Source organism: Pelecanus crispus, chromosome 12, assembly GCF_030463565.1.
Source record: "Pelecanus crispus isolate bPelCri1 chromosome 12, bPelCri1.pri, whole genome shotgun sequence".
NCBI lineage: Eukaryota > Metazoa > Chordata > Aves > Pelecaniformes > Pelecanidae > Pelecanus > Pelecanus crispus.
The window spans coordinates 27,902,302-27,921,522 of NC_134654.1; the positions used below are offsets into that span (position 1 = coordinate 27,902,302).

Sequence of the window (19,221 nt, forward strand, 5' to 3'; positions counted from 1 at the left end):
ATGCTGCCGGTCAGCCAGGTACTTCTGGAGACATTTATCTGTGGCTTGGGTCAGCAGCCAGCACGGAGACTACTACTCTTAACTCCCCACGGCCGGAGCTGTGCCAGCCACTGAGGATGCTCCCAGCTGAGCACCGAAATTATATTTGGTATTTCACTCCGAGCGCTTTACAGCCACCTCGCTGCGAACTCCTCCGCCCCAGCACACCTAGAAAGCATCGCCTTGGACATAAAATCTTCCTCCTGCAATACGGTAGCGAGGATGTTGAAAGCGGGAGGCGGAGGATGGGGAACATCGCTGCCCTCCCACTCCGCTCCGTAATCCGATTTGGAGAGACGTGAATCATTCAGCACCAGGACACGACGAAGAATCAACATGCCTCGCTGTTAAATATACAGTTTTTAGGAGCGTGAGTCACGGCTCAGGTTTCAAGGTGCGATGCCGTATGTAAATCCTTTCTGCGAACTACCCAAGAACACCGTGCACGTAGCTGCGATTTAAGGGGTCAGCCCTGGCCTTCCAGTCCCGCAGCCTGCGGTGACCCTGCCAAAACCACGTCCCCTGGTTTTAACGGCGGCAAACTCCAGCAGGCTGAGCTGCCCCGAGCCCCCGGGGCAGGGGGAGCTTTAGGGAGCGGGGCAGCCCGCAGCCCCCGCGGCAGGGAGGGCGCAGCCCCCCGGGGCCCTCCACGGCACCGGCGGGGGCTTCACCCGCAGCCAGAGGAACGAAGAAACCCTCCCCAGCTTTATCCCAGTCTGCTCCAAGGCAGGCAGAGAAATACAGATTACACCCCTTGCTTACCCAGATGTACTAAAGGCAAGGCTGGGTTCTCTTGTTTGTAGTAATTAAAGCCTAGCGACTATCCCGCTCGTCAAACACCGAGTCCAGACACAGATTTTTCACTGGAATTCACACCAAATCCGCCCATACTCCATCTCACGCGGCTAGGGGCTGGAGAGGAGCCGGAGGACGAGGGGAGCAGAGGGGAGATGCGGAGGGGGAGAGGGGGCTCCCAGCCCCATCCGGACGGTGCCGTGCTTCCTCCCTCCCTACAAACGACTTGCAAGTGATGGGAAACCGAGGGATTTGGGATGATGGCGAAGAACAGAGCCACCCAAACACGCTGCCGACTGGGGGGAGAAAGCAGAATAAGAGTTTTTTTCTCCCAACAGAGCAGATGATGGATAAGTCTAACCACTGTATTTCCTCCACCTCCCTTTTCTACAGGTCTAAAAGAAACCTTCTTGCTTGCTCAGCACAGCTACGAGGATCTGACCACCCGAGCACGACCGCACAGCCACTTCTGCTCCCAGCCACGTTAAATACGCGTTTACATCTCTAATGGCAAAGCCCTCAGGTACCAGGGCCCTGGAGAGCTGCACGTTTACGTGTTCTCCAGCATCTCCATACCAGCTCCCCTGCTCCTCACCACCACCCCCAGGCAGTAAAGACAACTGCAAAACAAGGCAGCGGCGTGCTTTGGGATTTTTTTTTGTTTGTTTTCACAGCTTTAGGTATTTTAAAACATGTAAATATGAAGGAAGGGTCAATGATTCAACAGTGATTAAGTCTGAAATATTCCACTTAGTACCCATTAGACTTTGAAAATACCCGTTATGTTCCCAGAGCGTTCCCCAGAGCGCAGGCAAGCAGTACCCAGAGCTGGGGAAAGCTGCTTTCTTGGAAGGCTTGAGGTATCTTGTGAAAATACCGAGCTCATTTCAGTAAGCCAAAAAAAAAAAAAAAAAAAGTAGCAAGAGACAATAAAAGAATTAACGCATTGTAGATTCTTAATACCATTTCCCCAGAGAGAGGAAAAACAACCAAGTCTCATGGAAATTTTCTATTCTCAAAACCATTTGCACTGTTATTGTTTGCAACTAAGAGAAGATGAAAATATAAAAACCCAGCAGCTTAAGTTTCTGAAAATTGCAGGGCTGCCTACTTTTTTGTTCCTTGAAGAATAAAATTAAACTGCACCTGGGGTGTAAAGTTTCCACCTTACAAAAATATCAAAAACCTTGCAACAGCCTTACTTGCAGGGCTAGAGCAGCCTTCAAGCTTGCACTTGCCCCAGCAGCTAAAAGACGTCCAGGACCCAAAGCCCATTGCGTCTAGCACAACAATTCCTTCCATCCCTTTGGCAAAATCCAAGCTGGTATTTCAAGTTCTGAAAAATCCCGTGGATTTGAAACACTCTACGAAACATGCAATTAAGCAATGCAGTTAAATAACGGAGCTTGATTTAAGAGGCGAGCACCGTTCTTTGCAAAAAGGAGGATCATTTCTTCATCTCAATCTGCTCCCAGTTGTACTCAAGATATTGTAAACCGCTATTTCAGTTTCTCTCCAACCAAGAAAAAGCAGAGGAGCAATAAGATGAATTCGCTAAACGACATTTTCTTTGTCTACTGGAAAGCTGCCGTTAAGTAGCGGAACAGAAAATTGCGTTGCCTCAGAGGACGCATCCCCACGCAGCCGGGTGCAAGGGTGGCCACCACCCGTCCCATACAGGCACCCTGGACCCGGGGAAGCCTGACGAGGTTCCACCACCTTGACCAAAAAGTTCCTTCTTTAAAAATCTGCTGAAGGAGGAAATAGCTGCCAACAAGACATTTTATTCCACGCTTTGGCAGCTACAATTCGATTAACCTCCAAAATAAGGAGTGACAGTGTGACCGCCAGTCCTGGTCTATAATTAGGGAGGGCCACCGAGGTCGGTGTGCGGGGCACCTTCAACGTGGCATAGCTTGGCGAGGGCAGGGCTAGCGCTCGCTGCGCCCACGCTGAAAATAAACTTATCTCAGGCTAAGCTGATGATTTCATTTCCCTGGTGAATGAGATCTCTAATTATCAATAATTCATAGGCACAGACAGACGTGCAAGTGGTTTTGAGAACTGAAGTAGAAACAGAAGTAACGATTCTTGGAATAAGAGCCAGCAGAGACACAGATCCAGACAGGGAAGAGAAGGTGCACTTTGCATGCACATGTCAAAACCGATCTAATTTCAATCACATACGTGACAGTCTAGGTGCCAGTTTAAGAGGGGTATTTTCCCCGTACACTCTGCAGTTGGTATATGACAGGATGCTTGCCTGGATGGAGCCCAGCTCTACCTATCCGGATGGACAACTCGCTCTCGTAGTCCAGGTGATGGGCAGGTTCATGCTCATATTTTTCTTTCACCGCTCGTTGGTCGCAGCTCAAGGCAAACGCTGCGTGGGGAGGCCCGCTGAAACCCTGCAAGGCAAGAGAGAAATTTCAGGTTTTTCCCCACGTCTCCCCATCAGCCTTCTCCCAGCCCCATCCTCAGGGACCGCCGCTGGCATCCGTGCGGTTGGGAAGCCGATCGGAGCACGTGTCACAGCAGCTTCTCACGGCTGCCGGGACACGTGTCTTTTGGGTTGCCCCCTCTCTCTACAGACTGCCTAGCTGTTTAGATTTAAATGCGCATTTCCAGCAGAAACATCAAGAACAGGGTTAGGAGGAGCTGCGGGCCAAGAAGTACGGGGCTAAAGAGGGAAAGCCAAAATTCACATTCATTAACAGAAAGAAATGCAACTCCACAAACGAAGAAACGCAATTCCATAAACGCAACTCCCTCCAAAGTCAACCTGGAGGAGACCGGCAGACAAGGAGGGACATGGACTGCTGTCAGCCCTGCCGAGCTGCTGGGTTGACCTCTGCAGAAATTCAGTTTGCAGCAGGGTACGTGGCTTGAGCTTGCAAGGGAAATAGTTTGTTCAAAATTGAACCCATTTGAGCATCAAATGAGACACTACCTTCACAACCACCCAGTGTCAGTTCAGCGGGACTCATCCAGATGGCCCGATGAAACTTCAGACTCACTTGGAATATATTCCTGCACCATTTGTAACCTCCAGAAAGCAGAGAGGGATGGCCAAAACCAATACCGTCCAGCTATGCGTAAAGTCTGCAGGGAATCGGAGCAGACGCCCCGCGGCAAGAGGGACTGCACTGCTCCCATGAGCAATTCCTGCCAACCTGGACTCAGCTTGCAAACACCAGACGTGACTCAAGGATGCACCAGAGTCTTTATCTGCATCGGCCAAAAAAATTAAAAAAAAAAAAAACAAAAACCCTGGCAGACACTGTTTCTGCCTTTCCCCCACGGTGCTGGACGTGCAGCAGGAATGTCTGTGTCTCTGGATGTCTCCTGGTTGCTCAAACCCACCCGGAGACGGCTACAAAACCGATAGGAAACGCGGAATTAGAGACATAACCGGACAGCTGCAAGAAGGGAACGTGTCCCATGGCAGGGGCTGTACGACCTGGTATAACCAACTCTACCCAAAATGTGGGGAGTGGGACCCCAAGTCCCCAACTCCTTGCAGGGCTGGGAACCAGTCCCCGGCAGCATCCGCAAGGAAGGGCGTCCAGGCTGTACCCGGCGTCGCCGGCTGGGAACACGGGTGTAGCTCTCGGATTGATGGCAGCAGAATAAATGAACATACGCCAAACAGCCAGAGATGGTAATGAGAGACTCGATGGGTAAGGTCACATTAAACAAAAATAAAGGTTAAAGATGAATAACTAAATCGTCTAGTCTCCCGTCATTTGCATAATATAGTCTGGCCAGCGCTATTAATACTAATCACATATTTGCTATCTGCTCTCCACTGCAGTTTAATCTGAGTCCTTTCACCTCCATTAACCCGGCAATTACGAGATGCACCGATGGGGTGCCCGCGTTTAAATCCCCCGGGAGAAGGGAGACCCGCACTGCCCCGCCGCGCCTGCCCACGGAGACACCGGCAGCCCCGCGCCTCGCCGCAGGAGCGGGGAGAGCAGGCAGAAATACAAGCGTTTGCCAGCAAAACCGGGATGGCGTGACGTAGCGAGGAAAGAGGGAAACTTCAGCATCACGACCCGACTCGGATAATGCAGGAAGAGACTGAGAATGGAAACTCATGGGCTCACCCTGCTGCTGGCACTTCTGCAGCGTGGTCTCCCTGTATCCAGGAGAGAGTCCAGTCCTGCTGAAGCTAAAGGGGTTTTCACCTCTGGAAGGCGAGTAGCATCGCTTCCCGGGAAACGCCAACCCGAGGAGAAGGAAGGATGGGAATTGGAAGCTGCAGAAGCGAAGCCTCAACTTTAAGCGCATGGGAAGGATTTGCAAGCGTTGCACGGGGCTCTGCAGCCCTGCTCCAGCCACCGGCTGCCTCCCGCTTGCCACTGCTCCCGCTTCGGACTTTGGGAACGGCAGGTTTTACAGAGCAGAAGGCTCTCCTTCCACATGGCTCCTAGGAGCATTTTGTTAAATGAGCTACAAACACCGCAACAGCAGCTTTGTAGGCTTTATCACCACCGGATTTGTGGCTTCCCCCCAGCCCAAGGACAGCTGGTCTCTCAACTGCAGCTTGTCCGCACAGGCAGGGAAGCAAGTCCAGGGCACGGCCAGAGCCCGTCGGACTCGGCGCGTTACAATAACCCAACCGGGGGGAAAAGAAATCGCTCGTACGAGCACGAGCCGCGTGCGCCCTCCATTACCATCGCACAGCTTCAGATGCGAAGAAGCAAGGTCCTTGCGACGTCAAGACCGCTCGCCTCGAGGTCTGCGGTCCCGATGCGAAGCCTCCCACGGGTATTTTCTGTGCCACCGTTCTCAGCACATCAAACGCTATCGATGTGGTACCCGCGAATCTGCTCGCACCGAAACGGAGGCAAACTTGAAGATATTTCAGATGCTTATTTGTAAGGTCAGGTCATCCCCCCGGCCTCCCTTGGCAGGCACAAATACGCAACACCGGCAATTTGAAAAAATATTAGTGACCTTCGGTAAAGCACACGATTTATTCCAACTGTGATTGCTCTGAGTCATTTCAGTCCGGTCCCTGCATGAGTCCCTTAATTGGAACGTGTCAGTGGGTTAAAAAAGCATTAGAAAGAGAAGAGAAAAGTCAACTCACATTAATTAGTTCACGCCAGTAATTAGCGTTAACCGAAATAACCACGGGGGCTGATTATTTCAAAAAGCGAGATGCAATGAGAGACTTGGACAGGAAGATCTTGGAGGAAAACTATTCTGGGACGCGGGAGTCCCCACCGCACTTCATCTCTGCTCGTGGAGCTACAACAGAAAGGTCATTAGATTGTCCTGGCCCCGCGTGTAAAAGCGGCTGAGAAAAAATAGGTGTCTTTGCAGAGAGCAGAGAACCACCCCACTCCACCCAGCACCCACCCAGACGGGCAGACCCTGCTTTTGCCACCCAAAAGCTGCAGCAATCCCAAATTAACCAGGCTTGCGCCCTGCCGCCCAGCCAGCCTCTTGCACAAGTTGCTAACTGAACCGAAGCCCATTTTGAAAAGAAATTAAGAGTGACACCTTTGAGAAATAATCTGCGCTTCTCTACCTGACCAACGAACGGGAATAAATTAATCAAGAAATAGCGATGACAAAAGCTGATGGCCTGGCTTTGGGTAGATCGCTCGTCTGGGAAGGTCGGCGACGCTGCTCTTCCCGCGCAATATCTCACTGGCTTTAACCCAGCAAGCGCCCTGGAACAAAGCAAAGCCACAGGAGACAAAGACCGTAACGCATCAACTAACGGCAGAAAGCACCTCAAGAGGAAAGAGAAATAGAATAACACTACCTTATTAAAAAAAAAAAGGTTCCTAACTTGTCCAGCAGAGACAAAAGAGACAATAACAAGCCATGCTTTGATGGTGCCCGGAGGCTCCCGTTTCACACGTATTAAAAGAGAGACAGTGATAACGGATCAGGGACCCGAAAGCGGTAAGAGAAGAGGGGTGGGGAGCCAGGAGAGGAAGAGGAGACGCCGCACGTCCCCAGCCCGTGTCAGCGGCTGCCCCGCGCGCGGGGAGGGCCACGGCGCGTCTCTGCGGCCCCGCGGCTGCGGCGAGCTCGGGGCGAGCTCCGGGCATCAGCCGCTCGCTCGGCTTCGCTGCGTCTGCACAGAGCCCGGCACCGCGGGGGACGGAGACAAAGGCTGCGCAGCAGCAAAGCGGCGAGCGCCCGGCTTCTCCGAGGTGGATGAACAGATTTATGTTAAAAACATGAAACAGGATCGGATAGGAAGAGAGCTCCCTTAGAAAGCACTTAGTTATCGGAGAGCACCCATTTGCATGTAAAACAACAGGCTGGGATTTTGTTATTTGAAACAACACATCAAGGGCTTGACGCTCCCAAGCGAACCTCCGGCGCGGCGCAGCGCCGGCTGCGAATCCCCAGGGCAGCAGCGCTCGTTTGTAACCCACCGAGAGCCAACGAAGGCATGAGCCATGGCGAGCCGCCCCACCCTCCCTCGGCATCCTTCGGATTCATCTCGAGAGCTCGGCCGGTCACGCTGCTCCCAAAGCCCCCGGCGCAGCGCTGGAGGACAGCACGGCAACCCCAGGAAACACGGAATTGTGCTCTACCCTTAACCGGTTTAGCGGTGGACTTGGTAGTGTTGGGTTAATGGTTGGGCTGGATGATCTTAAAGGGCTTTTCCAACCTCAACGATTCGATGGTTCTATCCCCGGGGAAGCCGGTGTCCCACGGGATGTGCCAAGCCCCCGTGCAGCCCCGCTCCCCCTGCACCAGCCCCGCCGCCGAGGGTGCAGAAGGGAGGTGGTCCTGCTCACGCCCACACTTCTCCAAAGCCCTCCTCGTTTCAAATTACCATTTTTTTTAATAATAATAATAAAAATAAATTAAAAAAAAAAAAGCCAACCACCACCTGGCCGCATCGCTTCCCATCCCAGCACCATGCTGGAGCAACCGCCGGGCTGGGGCTCCGCACAAAGGCTCCGTGCTGGGGCTCCGCACAAAGGCTCCGTGCTGCTCTGCGGGGAGCAGAAGCCGGCGCTCATCAGAAGGGCGCAAACAGTCGGGCGGGCGAGGATGTGCCTGGGACGGGGTTTAAAGGCTGCGGCGAGCTGCGCTGCCAGAAGCCTGGATGCCACCGGGCAGCCCTCCGAAAAAATGGTCAGCCAGCTCCACGTTCCCCCAGCACAGCATCCCCAAAAACAATCCGTGCCCTGCTCTTCTAGAGGGGGAAAAAAAAAAAAAAACCAAACCAAAAACATGGTTTTGGTCAATATTGACCTGGCACAAGGGGATGGGTTCAGGGAAGGGGCTAGCAGGCACGCATTTGAGAGGACTTGAATTGCAGCTCCTCTCCAAGCCAGGATCGCTGGCAATCCCTGACTCGCAATACTAAAATCAACAACTCGAGTGTAACCTTAAATACTCCATGCAATAAAAACAGGCTCTTCTCAACACTCAAGTGGGTGCAGTCATATTTATGATTAATAGCACCCAATACGCAGCTCTGGACACAAGCAAATCTCCCTTATTTCTACTCCGACGGTGCCTGGCAGCCCCGTGGCCCGGCACAGCCCGGTCCAGCTGCTCGGGGTCACGCCTGGGTCCCACCAGCAGCACCCAAACCCGTAGCAGACCGTGCCCCCATAAATTGGGAATAAACCTGGGGACACCCAGCATGCCCCGGCTCACCGCTACGCTCCGGGTTCTGAGGAACAGCAAATAACCCCAAAACAACAGCAAATAACCCCAACCCCACGTCAATAAAACCCCACGTAATGAAGATGGAAAGCCGAATTTATTTTCACATGAAAGTTTAAGGGTCCCCAAGCGTTTCAGGTACATCTCGGTTTGCATTTTAATTTGGAAATTGCTAACAACGGAGCAGCAGTAATGGGCAGGGCAGACAGAAAGGCACCGCGATGACAATTCTTTTTGGGCTTGCTAACGAGAGCGGGGTCAGCGCTGTCTGTCATGTTGTGAAATGGATTTCTTCCATTTTCCCCTCTAGAGTTCAACTGCCTGAAGTTTCATAAAACCGAAACCACAGCATGTGCAAACAGCAACCAGAAACGTCCTCCAAAGAGAGCAGCAGGAGAAGGCGAACCGCACCGGAGAAGGCAAATGGCAAGGGCGAGCCCGTGGGAAGCATCGCTCGCGCTGCTGGTGGACATCAGCAGCTCTGGGGGCTCTACGAATCCAACCCAAGCCCTCATCCCAACAGCCCGGTCCCAAATACATCCTTGTCCCCCCACAATGCCAGCGGCAAAAGCAACTCCGGAGCAAAAAGCTGTGTCACCGGCAGGTCGGGATCGCTTCCCCAACCAGCAAGGCGGCTGGAAGGGAATCGTTTCTCAAGGATGGCTGGAAGGGAATCGTTTCTCAAGGATGGCTGGAAGGGAATCGTTGCTCAAGGATGGCTGGAAGGGAATCGTTGCTCAAGGATGGCCGGAGCCCCTACGGAAACCCACCGGCACTGGCTTGCTCCATGCCAGGCGGGAGCAGGGCGACCCTGAGCAGAGGCCTAGGAGCCAAGCGATCAACCCGGCAATCGCTTAACACCAGCGCATCCTCCTGAAATCCAATTTCCCAAGGAGAAACAGACCCTGAGGGCCTGATCCTGCAACACGCCCAGCACCGCAGCCCTCCCGCAGCTCGGCGGTGCACACCCCTCGTGCTGCCCCGTGACCACCGACATTTTTCCGGCAGCAGGCACGGGGGGAGGCCCGGGGGCTCCCCGCTTCCCACGCCGAGCATCTTCCATCTGGTTCCTCCAGCCCCGCATCCTCCTCCGGCCCGGCCCGCAGCCCTGCCTGCGGCAGGCAGGAGACTGGTAGCTATGGCAGCGCTGCCGCGGGAATTGGAAAGGAAAGGTTCATCCATAGACAACAAATTTCAGCGTTTTCACGGCAGATCTGCTCCGGCAGTGGCTCGCGAGCAGATCGCATCAGGCGGGGAAGCCTTTCTCCTCCTGACAGCGCAGCTGGCAGCAAGGCAACGCCAGAGCCTTCCCCTAACAACTGCAGACAGGGAAGCTTAAGTGAATATTAAGGACGGCTGATATCAGTTTATCTGTAACTGATGTAATATTATTGCAAGCACATTTTATTCCCTGCTAATTATCAGCCACTTTGATAACTCATAATTCTTGAAAATTGCAAACAGCAGCTTTAATCACCGGCCTCTGCTGACGAGCTGCGGGGGCAGGAGGAATAAATCACCTCCCTTCTGTGTCACCAGGAGCGTGGGGACAGCCGGGGTGTCCCGCGGGGTGACCCCGGAGCAGCCCCGGCTGCGGGGGCTCCCCTGGGAGCCGCCCTCATCCGACAGCAGCCGACGGGAGACCCTGGGCAGTGCCAAAACCCGCAGCGCTCTCACGAGCTGACAGCCCAGAAACACTAAGCCTGGCAACCCCAGGGAGGGAGGAAGGCAGATTTATCAAAAAGCACCCGAGACCCTCAAATAAACCAAAATCCGCCCTCCAACAGGAACGAGGGGAATGCATCCCGCAGCCCACGCCGGGCAAACGCGGCCCTTCGGAGCGGAGGGTGCTGGGGACCCGCTCCCAGCCGGCCCGGCACGCTGGACCCCCGAGAGCATCGGTGCCGGGGAGCGGGCACGCGCCGCCGGCACCAGCCCCGCCAAGAGCCGCGCGAGGGGCTCCGAGGGGAGCCAGGCACAGGCAAATCCATCTTGCTGGCCAAAGCAACCTTCCTATGAAAAACAAACGTACGGATTTTTCCTCGTTGGCACGGCTGGGGCTTTGGGCTTTCCAGGAGGGAGGGAAAACACAGCAGGAATGTTGCTGGCACGGGGTCTGGGAAGGCGGTGGCCCCTGTGGCGCGGGGTCGGGGGGAGCGCTGCCCAGGAGGAGGGAACGCGCGCGCAATTCCCAGGCTCCTCGGGAAACCCAGGAGGTTTGTTACAAAACGTGATGTTTTGCAACAGCGATGTTTTTACACGGCAGAAAGGAGGTCGTTTTTCTAACCTTTGCCATTCCAAAAATCAAAAGCACAGGAGGATTTTCGCCGCTTTTGCCATGCAACCTGGCAAAAAAAAAAAAAAAAAAACCAAGCAACTTGTTAAACAAACAAAACCCACCTCTGCAACAGCAGGAGACAGGTTTCGTGTCACCAACCTCCTGTCCACCAGGAAGCCTGGAGAAACCTCGAAACACAACCAGTAAATTTATTTTTCAAAGGACCGCTTGTTCCGGGCAGAGTTTTTGAGCACGCAAGTGCTGCCCACCAAAACCAGCTAGGACGCACATACGCTTCCAGCTGTTTGCTGGGAGGAAACGTGCCTGTTACAGCCAAGCTCACAGCCAGATCCTACAGGATATTATTTTCCTAAGGGATATTTTCCTAAGGACTGCCCCACACATCACCACCACCCCGCCGCCTGCGGCTTGCTCAGCAGGCCACGGCAGAGAGGTTTGTGGCATCGAGTCAGCGCTACAATATGAGATTTTAATTGTTAGCAATAAACCTTCAAGCCTCAGATGGGATTAACAAGAGCTTTTTCTCCACACGCTTATTAAAATCTAATGGAGACCAGCTTCGCCTCTTTTCTCTCTCCCTGCCCCCTTCCCACCTTGTATATTTGTAGCGTGGCAACATGGGTTTTTTTACAGTCCTTTATTATGCAAGGCTTTTTGCAAGGGTAAGAGAAAAAGCAAACAAAACTTCAATTAACAGCTCGTTTTTACACAATATACTCCTCGGTAATGATTTGCTATCAGCGCAGATTGAATTAAGGGGAGAAGGGCGAACAAAGCGGGCGGCCGCTGCTGCGGGGTGGGAAGTCGGGAGCCCTGGCAAGGGACGGCGAGGGCTGCCGGGAGGGCTGGCGAGCTGCAGCAGGGCTCAGCTAGCCATCCATCCCCCCCAAACCAGGAGCCACGCCACGCCAGCGCTGCCTAATGCCATCGCGTTAACACACAACATCCTTCAGGCCCGCAATTAGCGACGGGGACATGCACCAGCCCCGGCGGGCGGATGGAGCGGCAGCAGCCTCCGGGGAGCCAGCCCGCAGCCAGCTCGCCCAGGGCTGCTGCTCTTTTTCTCCTCCCCGCTTCTCGTGCATCCCGTAATTACCAAAATAGCACCAAAGCCCCGGAGATGCCAACTCCTCTGCTCGTCTGCAGGAGCCGTGGCAAAGCCAGGGGAGCCCGAAACACCTTCCTGCGCGATGAACCCGCGGGAGATGCCCTTCGCTCTCTTCAGCTAGCGCAATTAATTTGCTAATTCATTACAGAACAGAGCCGTAATAAGGCACAAGGCGCTTCCTGATTACCACCAACCAAGCTAACCAATTTCCTTTCCTTTGGAAGCTCAGGACAGTAAATCTGGGACTGTCCCACAGGGCACGGCTGAATTTTGAGCTGGGGAATGGGCTGGGTCCCCTCCAACCAGCCCCACGGCCAGGGCTCCTCCTAAGCTTTCACGACCACCTCGTTCAGGCGCTGGACTCCAACCAAGACAACCTAAAGCCCCGAAATGGAGCTCCGAAATCAGCCCTCAAAGCGTTTATTTATATGCGTAGTATGTACCTCACCTATAAAGTCTTGACAGGCCTTAAAAAAAAAAAAAAAAAAAAAAAAAAACAAAAAAACCCACGTACAAAATGCAAACCAACAGCAAGACGCCTTCCCGAGCCCGCAGACAGCCTGAAACTCGAAGACGGGACTCATCCGGGCAATTTTTCAGTTTGCATTAGCTCCGAAGCCTGCGGACAAGAGATTAAAGTCACAACCCTTTCACCACCTCGCTGACAATTAGAGCACGATGAGGGGAGACGGGAAAACGCGCCGCGAGGATTTTTCACGCCCTGAGCGTAGCACCCCCCAAACGCACACCCCCGGGCATCGAGTGGGTGCAAAAGCAGAGAGCCACAGGGTCCCAACACCGGCAGAGGAGCCAGGCTGAGCAGAAAGGAACAAACAAGCTGGTTTTTCCCCCCAATTCCCCAGCGGCGTGCCCCTCTCTGGCGCGGTCACCAGCCTCTTAATGAAACACAGATGATATATAATACAATATTCCATTGGATTAAGGGTAAAGGTCTGGTTTGCATCACTCGCCAGCAGCCACCCACGGCACCTGCAAGGCGGGAGGAGCCGTTTGCAGGGCGGTCATCGAGCGCGGCGAGGCAGCGGCTTGCCCCGCCGCACGGAGAGAGCCGTCCCCCCCGGGGACACGCGCACGCGAGAGGCACACAACCGAGCTCTTTACAGCTCGCCTTCAAAGCAGACAGCGCATCAAGTCTGCCCGAGTCAGAGTTTACCCCGAGAGCGAGCCGGCACCGTGCCGCAGTTATAGATCCCTGCGGATGCATTTTCCGTGCTCTCCAGGAAAGCAGCCTTCCTCTCCCTGACATTCACCACCCAACCCATTGCAACCTCACTCGCTGCTTCTCTGTCATCCTAATGGCAGGTTTACTTTTCACAGCGGAGGCGCTAATTTGGGGTTATGCCACCAGCCAATTCAAAGGCAGATTTTTAAGATCAAAGAACAGCCGAGGAACCGTCCGTAGCGCTCGGCGTGCCCGCGGATGAGAGGAGCCTCGCGCAGGTGTTCAGAAGAAGAGCACTGATGCCACGGCAGCGAGTCTCACAGGCGATGCCGTCTCCGGGCAGCGGGCTCCTCGCCGCGAACCGGCACCGCGGTGGCAGGAAAGGGAGGCAGGGGACTCCCGACTCCTTCGGCGAGCCCACCTGGCTCCGGGCAGGGTGCAGAGAGCATCACCGCAGCAAGGAAGGGAGCTTGAAGTTTCTCGAGCATCGCCACCAGCTTTTAGAGCCCAGGAGGCTCCCACCAACGGGGCCCATCCAGCCTGAAGCACAGGCGGATCCCCGGGCGCTCCGAGCACCCACAGCCCCTCCGGTCCACACTCAGCCGCGAGTGGTGGGTCAGCACCCACACCCTGCCCTCCCCCGGGAGCTCGCTGCCCGCTTTCTGCTTATTCCAGGTCTAAAACTTAACGTAGCGAAGGGTGCTGAAATTCAAGCAGCAGAAAGGTCAGACGCTGCCCAGGATCCAGCAGAACCCCCCCGGCAGCGACGCATCCCTCCCCGCAGCGCCAGCCAGACTCTTCGGGCAGGTAGCGAGGAGATCTGGTATTCCAGCGTGCTCTTCCTTTTGGAAAATCCATCCTCTTTCACAATTCTGAGCCAGGCCCCAAACAGTAATTGAAATTCAATCAGCCAAGGCTGAGCCACGGAGGAGAGAAGAGCCCCGTGTTGCATTACCAGCCCTATCAGTCGGTAATACCCGCTCGAGGTAAGCAGCGGGGAAAGAGGTGCTTTAGCACGGGCACAGGTACGTAGCGGGGAAGGGAACGGTGGAGAAACGCGTATCCAGCGCAGGGGCTTGTCGAATGAAGAATTAAGCCAGGTTTTCTCAGTCCCTGCTTTTTTTACAGCAGGATTTTTTTTTTTTTTTTTTTTTTTTCCAGCTCCTCGCTCCCCGTGCAACCCTGCTGTCAGCCCGCGGAGCCACGCTGCTGCGAGCGCCGTCAAACTGCTCCGGATTTCAGCTGCTGTCAGCGACTGTCCCCATAAACCTAATGAGGGTGGGAGGGGAATTTAACCCTGGCTTGGATTGAAAGCACCTCTGCTCTGCAGCTCTAGCTTTGGGGCTTCAAGCGTAATGTTTTTTTGAAATGCTTAATGCATCATGAGAGAGAGAATTATAATTAAGAGCAGCCGACAAATTGCACTCTGGAAGTAAATAACCTTTTACCTCCATTAATAAAACAAAACGCTTTTCTAAACATTAGTATAATTAAAACTTTACAGGGTTTTTTTGCAAATAATTTCACCCTATCTAGCAACAACTGGATTTCAATCGCTAAAACCACTGCACATGGGCAGGGAAGGGGTGGGAGGCAGGCAGGCTTTCACAGATTACATGGGCAAACAGATTTTAAAGAAACCTTTAGGGGTTTCGGGGTGCCGGCCTTGAGAAGTGGGACTCGAAAAGGGACTTTCAGAGGATCCCATGGGTGGGCTTTGTGGTCAGCACCACGATCACGTGCGAAATCCTGCCCTTGCCCAGGACAGGACACGGGGGAGCCGGTCCCAGGCAACAGTCCCACACGGATCCATAACCTTCCGCAGCTGGCCTCGGGGAAGAGTTGGGTTGGATTTGATAAGTTAACAAAACTCATGCTCCTATTTATTTCGAGCTAGAAGGGGAAGGACCTTTCCCAATAGAAGGCTTTGCTACGTTCCCTGATGAGGCTCCCAAAAAAGGTTTCCCCTTCCTCAGCCATCGGATCTGGATCCTTCCTCCCTTCCAGAGCCAGTGGAAAAGGGCCAGAATACCACAAAACCAAGCAAACAGAAGGGCTGCTATTTATTTGCCCCTAAGCAAAGGAAATCGGAGCAAACCAGGAACGCGCGAGTCAAGCCGCGGCTCACGCAAGCCCGCGTCAGCCGAGTCCCTCTGGTCCCTCCTCACCCACCTGCGAGGCAAAGGCCCGTCTCCTGCAGCCCCTGCACGAGCAAAACCCCGACTCAGGCCGGACCCGGCGCAGCGGCGATCTGGCCGAGGGCTGCGGCGGCGCAGCGACGGCAGCGGGGCTGCGTCACCCCCGCTCTGACGGGGGGCTAAGCCCCTAGCTCAGGGCAGCACGAGCGCGGCGCAGACACGGCTCTGCGATCCCGCATTCGCGCGGCTGCCCGTTCCCGCTTTCCGCGCCCAGGCATCCCCACGCCAGCTCAGCTCTCGCCGGGACGGCGATGCCGAGAGGCGGGAAGGCACGGCAGGCAGCGGGAGCCGGCAGGCAGGGCTGCCGGGAGCACGGAGCGGGAGAGACCGAACACGGTCTGCATGTCAAAAAGGGTAGAGCCGCTTTGCATGCCCCAGACCACCAAAACCACCTCGCCGCAACCTCTCTATTTGCTCATTTTCCCCAAGACACGCAGCTGCCAGGCTGAGCTCGGCGAGGTGCCACCCACGCCACCGCACCTGGGTCCCCGGGCTGCTCTGGCCAGCGTTTCAGTCCCACGCGCAAAAATTCAATAAGCCAGAAAAATATACGTGCCCCACACGCAGGCATGTCCCTTGGTTAATGCTCAAATCAAAAAAGCCTCTCCCTGCTATGGCAATGAGGATGTGCAGCTAATTAACTTTCTAGGAGTCACAGATTAACAGGAAAAAGCACATTAAGAATGAGAACTTGTGATGGGCACGTCTCGGAGGAATTAGCAAATTGCATAAGAGGAACCTTTATTCCGATTATAAATTAACACCAGCGACAAAACCCAGCACATTTTTACTGCCTCATGAAATAATAAACCCATCAAATCCAGCTCCATGCAAATCAGAAGGGAGAGCAGTATTAAAAGCTTTCCATCTTCGCCGGGTGGAAGCACGGACGCTGCCGGCGCTGAGCGGGGAAGATCACCAGCCATCCTCGAACTGCACCCACGGCACTAACGATTGCCCCGCCTCGTTAGCCCTAGGAATCACTACCTAGTGCCCCCCCCAAAAAAGATGCTTCCCATGGTCTAATCCAGCTGCGGGCTCAGCCCCGAGAAAGAAATTGCAGCTTTAAATAACATGCAACTACGCCTGGAGCGGGCGTGATGGTCTCTCCTCCCCCTCCTGCAGCTTCACCAGCCGTGCACTGCTCTCGGCTCTCCCCCCCATGGGCGACTTGCACAGATTTAGAAAGCAAAACGTGCATCCTCGAGGCACATTCGGAGCCAAACAACAGACACCATCGTTATTAAACGGAAGAGTTTAATATCTGTTTATCTCGGATATCTCAGATATCTCGGATATCTGTTTATCAAGTTCTCAAATCCTTCCCAAGGGTGCTCACCAAAAATAGCCTAAAATTCGCTGTGCAAAATGCCCAAGCCCAGACTGTATTTCAAAAAAGCTTGCAAGTCTCGATTTGCAAAAATAGAAGAGAGCAGGAGCACAACGCGATTACGTTTTGAGAGGGTTAACGCGATCCAGCCTCCTACTACGAACGTACACACGCACGCACCCACTCCGCTCTCATCCATCCCACGTGAAGATCCTCAGCCTGCTCACGAAAACCAGAGTGCGGCTGCAAGCCACAGCCCCAAATATTTCAAAACTGGTATGAAACACAAGCCCCGGACCCCCGGGAAGGGGTTTCGGCCGCGCTGGTTCTTCCTGCAGCACGAGGGGCCAGCGCTGGCACCCGCGGAGCGCACACCAACCCAGGCGAAAGGCTTTTAAAAGGCACTTTAGTTACTATTTGTTTTAAATCTAACGAATGGTCCACCCATCACATGCGGCTTTATTGATTTACTTTGTACTCGGGTAGGGGAAAAAAAAAAAAAAAAGAAAAAAATACCCCACACAACAAACCCTGTATCTAGCTGACAAGAAAAAAAAGAAAAAGTCCAATTGAGATGGTATTTGCAGGACAGAATTACAGCCCTGGCTCCCCATCCTCCCGCCCCGATCATCTTTTACATGAGAAGTATTGGCAGGCTCCTAGTTAGAACTGAGTAATGGCCCGTCAGCTCTCTCCCTGGCTTATACATTAACTCCTGGTCCTCCTGCAACATCTGCCCTCCTCTCCCTCCCCCAGAGCCACCTTCAACGCTCATCAGCTCTCCCGGGGAGACCCCGAGGGTGCCCCAGCCCCCTGTCCTGGGCCGAGCTCGGCTCCGGCTGCAGACCTGCACCCAACCACGATGGCAGCGATAGAGCTGCTTTCTGCGCGCGGGCAGATGCTTCCGAGCAAAACGAAGCCTCGAGGTAGAGGAGCTGAAGCCGATTGAGCCTCATTATCCTATTTAGCATAATGATCGTGGAGCCGAGAGGGCATCGCGGAGCCGGTGAGCGGAAAGAATGAAGCGGTTAATAGGAAACGCGCACGCACGCGGGAGGCAGGTACGGCGGAGCCGACGTGCAGCCAGCGAGGGGTTTTCATCTCCCGCTGTGGCCAGCTTGCTTTCTCCTCTTCCCTGCCCACGCCACCTTCCCGATCCCACCAGCGTCACGTTTGTGAATTCCCCCTTGCTCGGAGGAGCATTTAAAAGGGCAGTGATCCGGAAAGGGCAGGAGCGAGGGAGCTCCTGGAAGCCACAGCTTCAAGACGGATGCTCCGCTGCACCCGGACCCAGCATCCCACCCAAAGCCCACCCGCGTGGGCACGGGAACACTCGTGGGAGCTCCAACAGCCTGCAGCACCGTCAGGAGAGGTCTTGGGGATCCGGCAGCTCGAAGGCAAAGCCAACACACGTGCATGCAAAAATTCAGGAGCAAAAGCAGCCAGGGACTGTCTGAAAACCAGAGTCAGGGCTGGATGCGTCCTCTGGACTCTTGTGAGATTCCTCTGGGAAGAGAGAGGCTGGAGCAAGAAACCCGATAAAACATCATGCACCGAACAAAACCCAGCCAAGTCAGCAGAGCTGCACGACAGATTTGAAGGATACGAATAATAATCCTTAATTCCAGCATTCCGAAGCATTACAGGAGACCCAAAATAGCGGCTCAGCGATCAGGGACCTACTGCACTGAGCGGTGTTTTTAAGTAAACTCTCCCTCAAAGGCTTCGGGTCTTGGCATCGAAGACCCTCAGCCCCAACCCTTTTCAGTAAAGGCGACAGCGTCTCATACACGCCCCGTCACCTGCCCCTCTCCATCCAGAAGCCTCCTCAAATATCAGCTGAAAGCCAAGTTCTTATTTAAATAAATCGTCCTAAGGTTCAACAAGAGGGAAGGAAGGAGAGAAACCTATTGCAGCATCACCGAGGCCGGGAGGGAAGAGACAGACGGGCCGTTCGTTAGTGGTTTAAGATATTCCAGAAACTATAGCAACGTCCCGCTGCAGAACCAGCTCTGCCACCGCCTCCCCAGCCGCCGAGCCCAGCGCAGCTGATAAAGACGCACTTTGGCTGAGCACGACATGCAAGCAGGTGGTTGCCAAAATAAAGGAGAGGCCCTTTCTTAAAACTCCCGAGGTCCGCTTCTGCGACGGTCTCGCTCTCCAAGCGCGCCCGAACGCCCCGTTGGGGCTTGCTGTCCTCCACCATTTGCCATCCTCCACCATTTGCCGAGCCGAGCGCTCCCAGGCAAGCGTCTCCTCCTCCATAAACTCGGCTAAAGGATGAACAAACACGTTAAAGGCTTCACATGGGGAAACGGTGAAAGATAAAGATGTAATAGATTAGCTCTGTCTTTTGTAAGGAATTTAATGACTACGGCTGTTCAGCATCATTAACCAGTTTGTCTCGGGGGTTTAACCCTCCCGCCGGCCCCAGCTCAAACACTCGGGTACCACCGGAGCCGCCCAGCTCCTGGTGAGGCTGCAGCAGGAGCAAAGCCTTGCTCCCTCCCCGGGGAGCAGGGCTGGGGTGATAAGGAGTCATTAAAAGCTTTTACTACCTGTTGCTATCCAGCAAACCAATTACGGAGGAGTGCCAGGCAGACAGAGAGC

General features: G+C 54.2%; 1 protein-coding gene across 1 annotated transcript in view; it reads right to left on the reverse strand.

Moving 5' to 3' along the window:
* SLC39A11 (solute carrier family 39 member 11) overlaps window positions 1-19,221 on the reverse strand; it is a 105,672-nt gene that overhangs the window by 74,683 nt on the left and 11,768 nt on the right. The window contains exon 4 of the mRNA XM_075720030.1: window positions 3,098-3,242. Within this exon, the coding sequence (XP_075576145.1) occupies window positions 3,098-3,242 (145 nt within the window). The remainder of the gene's footprint in view (window positions 1-3,097; window positions 3,243-19,221) is intronic.